This window comes from Pteropus alecto, unplaced genomic scaffold (assembly GCF_000325575.1).
Source record: "Pteropus alecto unplaced genomic scaffold, ASM32557v1 scaffold312, whole genome shotgun sequence".
Classification (NCBI taxonomy): domain Eukaryota; kingdom Metazoa; phylum Chordata; class Mammalia; order Chiroptera; family Pteropodidae; genus Pteropus; species Pteropus alecto.
In genome coordinates, this window is record NW_006433948.1 from 2,485,292 (window position 1) to 2,489,057 (window position 3,766).

At 42.8% G+C, this 3,766-nt stretch overlaps 1 protein-coding gene across 3 annotated transcripts in view; it reads left to right on the plus strand.

Moving 5' to 3' along the window:
• KIF4A (kinesin family member 4A) overlaps positions 1-3,766 on the plus strand; it is an 86,001-nt gene that overhangs the window by 41,645 nt on the left and 40,590 nt on the right. For all 3 annotated transcript variants that reach the window (XM_006908523.2, XM_025044421.1, XM_025044420.1), the window contains exon 11: positions 2,394-2,526. In XM_006908523.2, coding sequence (XP_006908585.1) covers positions 2,394-2,526 — 133 coding nt within the window. The remainder of the gene's footprint in view (positions 1-2,393; positions 2,527-3,766) is intronic.

The window sequence follows — 3,766 nt, forward strand, 5'->3', positions numbered from 1 at the left end:
CCATGTTTTCTTCCAGTCCTTACGTTTTGTTTTGTACATTTTATTTTTACATTTTATTTGGAGTTTATTCTCATGTATGGCGTGAGTCTATTTTCTTTATTTGTAATAACTCTTATTTGCAATAACTCTTAATCATTTTTTATTATAAAAGTGATACAATGCTTCTTGTAAGACATTTAGAAAAGCATTTTTAAAAATCTTAGAATCGCCGTAATTTCGTCACCCAAAGACGATCACCCTTCTCTTTGTAAATATCTCGCTTTGGGTTACTTAATCTTGGTGTCCTGAAAATATTTTAAGAATGCTGGATAAAGAAATTGAGGGCAAAGGTCTCTTAAAGACCTATTCTAGAATACCCAATTAGAACCAATTGGCCAGCTTCTTTTCCTTTCAATTTAGCACAGACCTGTTTCATGAAAGACGAGACTAATGAAAACCGTTCCATACTTGCAGCTACCTAGAATGTTCCATAGGATATAGTTTCAGCTGCACCAGTAATGGATTCGAAGAAAGAGTTGATGAATCGAACAATTGAACTCAATTGGTCAACGTTTTACAGAGAAATAAAGATGCTACATTTTTTTTCCTCACAAATGTATATTTATTTTTTAGAGACATTTCGTGAGGCTTTTTACAAAATGTACAGTTTATGTACATGATTTTCTTTTTTTTTTTTTTTTTTTTGCTTTTCGTATTTGGGATATATTCTTTTCTTTCCGAATGCATATCATTAAAGCTTTTGTGTGATGCTCTGAAGCGTTCGTCAGTTTGCACCTGCTCAGCTCACTCGCTTCCGAGCGTTGGCAATTACATAGCATGGGAAAGAGCGAACATTGATTTGCCATTGTATTTTTTCCCATTTGGGGAAACCTTGGAAATTTTAGGTGGGGGGGAAACTATCGAGTTCAAAGTATGACTTTGGGGGTGAAGGGATGGGCAAAAAAGGGTGAAGGGTATTAAGTACAAACTTCCACTTATAAAATAAATAAGTCACAGGGATGTAATGTACAGTACAGGGAATACAGCCAGTAATATCACAAACTTGTGTGGTGGCACATGGTTACTAGACTTATCGTGGCGATCGCTTTGTAAGCTATATAAACATCGAATCACTACGTTATACACCTGAAACTAATATAATATTGTATGTCAACTATACTTGAATTTGAAAAAGCATCATTACTTTGGAGCTTGTCAACTTTCATGAACGATGCATGCAAGTTTTCAGTTTAATAACAGTAAGGAAACAAGGAAATATCAGCACTCTAACACGAAATTTACTGGTAGTTTATTTTTGTGATCCACATTTTAATTGAACATTCCTTCGCGAGAGTCTTCATAAATTCTCAGCAGTGCAACATGAGACCTTCTGGGGTGCCTCACTATGAACTTTCTGATAAAGAGCGTGCTAAGATCTTCCGTGAGAATTCATGGGGGTTTGAAGCCGGGTGAGAGGACATCTGCCCCTGAAATTCCTTTCCATCCTTCGTGGAGACTGAGAACAGCTGTTTCCTATCTTTTTTCTCTTTACTATTGCCTTGACAACTATTCATTTTCCCTCCGTCTCCTTCAGACCAAATCTTCATATTTCTTTTGATCTTTTTTTTTTCACCAGTCCTATTTTGAGGTCTTTTGGGCAATTGATCCCAGCGGATTACAAAAACAACAACACAGGACCAAAACCGTACTTCTGATTGGTCCGCTTTATTAGTCTGGGACTGATATCAAGTCATCTGCATAAATTCCAAAGGTTCTTATCTACATGTATCCTTCAAGCTATTCCTGTCCCTTCCGCTCGCATTTGAAATCGACAGCATCGTTGCCACCACCCACTCTAAGCAATTTAAAATTGATGGACAGATGGACAGGAGGCTCTGGGTCATCAGTTCGAAGCGAGGCAAGCACTTAGAAGGGAGCCCTGATTTATAGAGAATTGTGAGATATGCTCTTAGTGGCCACTGGTCATCGTTTCAACTGTGTGTGACTTCTTTAAATTCTATTTCCCCAAACTTTACATTAACTAGGTCGACTTCTGTTGATGAGATTAAATTTAGACCCTGAGCACTATCGCCGCCACCCCCTCTGAACCTTTTCTCTCCCTACATCCGTAATGTTTAATCAGGGATCGAGAGTGGGAAGGGGAGGAAGGGAACACGTGCCTTAGCTGCAGTCAGCTGTCACTTCTTACCTACGCGCCACAGACAGAAAGATCCTAAACTGAGGTCAGCCATTCCTATGGCGACCATATGTGGCCCTGACGTACTTTTTCCAGACTTAAGGGGTGATTTTAAACCACGCCCCAAGAGGCCTATGGGATATATTTCTATCCACCTTTGCTAGAGGCGTTATCAATCAGGGAGTTTTTTTCTAATCCTTCCCTTTCTTCGTTTCAGCGTGGAACCGTCAGAGAATCTCCAGTCTTTGATGGAGAGGAATCGGGCCCTGCTGGAGGAGAATGAAAAACTCAGCGGTGGGCTGAGCGAAGCAGCCGGCCAGACGGCCCAGATGCTGGAGAGGATCATTCTGGTGAGGCGCCGGGATGTTTAGTAGTTTCAGTGTCTGAAACGCTTACCTTGCTTCTCGTTACAAGACGCCGGTTATGTGGTGAGAAGTGGATGAGTATGACCACATGGCCCATGGAGCCCCTCGGAGGAAACCCCGTGGGCTCATATTTAAACATATAGAAACTTAAAGAATTGGACAGTGAACACGTATATACCCGCCACAAAGAACCGACACCAGAGAGGAGAGAGAGAACCAGGTCCCTCTGTCACCTTAATTCCTGCCTGATCTTTACCCATAATACCAAGTAACTGTCCCTCTATCTCTCTTTGTTCCTCTCTGTCTCTTCCCCTAACACTGTCACATTTCATATCCCATCCTAAAAACTGCCGTGGTGACATAAGAGCTGGGAAGCAAATTGGAATCCTTTCACCTGTGGTTAATTTCCAAATAGTGGATCGCTATGTAACCGATCACACCGGTTCTGGACCCTCCTGCCTGTGTGGTAGTAACATCCGGGTCAGCGCACGCCAGCTGTCGCTGACGTTTCTCTGCTAGTCTAAATCCAGCTCGGTCCGCGACAACAGAACTATTGCCAGAAGCGAAAATGAGCTTCCACCAAAACGTAATTGGACATCTGTAATTCCTCCGCGTTCATGCCTCGTTGTGCCCTCTCGTCGAGGAAGGGCAAGCGAAGCTGCTTAAAGACTCCTTTAAAGGGGGCACGGTCCCACCCCCACTGTATTGCCCATGACTAGCTCAAGGGTGCAAATGGGGTCCAGGGGATGTTTATTGCTGTTTTCTGCCACTGTGCTGCATTTCATGCCTGTGGAGTAACTCGAAGCTGTGTCTCACGTGTATAAGAGCGTGACGGACGTAGCCAACAGTGCTTGCTATTCCAGCCACGTACCCACCTGACCTTTCTAAGGTCGTGACAATGGCCGCCCAGTCGGCTTCCTGTTTGATGTCCTACCAGAACTTCATAATAAGCACACATTTTTTGGCCTCTGTAAACTGTCCTTCCCCAATCTATTGCAGCATCTAGCATGTTACAGATACTGAGCGAAATCAAATGGAAGCCATCAGTCACCCCTCTAAAACGTAGCTGCCTCCGCTCCTTCTTCTCTGCCATCGTTCTTGTGTCCACCACCCCTTTCTTTACTTTCTTTTGCTAAAACTAGCCCACCATATCAGATAGTGTAACTTGAAAACAACTCAGCGCATATTCAGTGTGGGGCCCTTTCATGTGTGAAATGCCCAGATG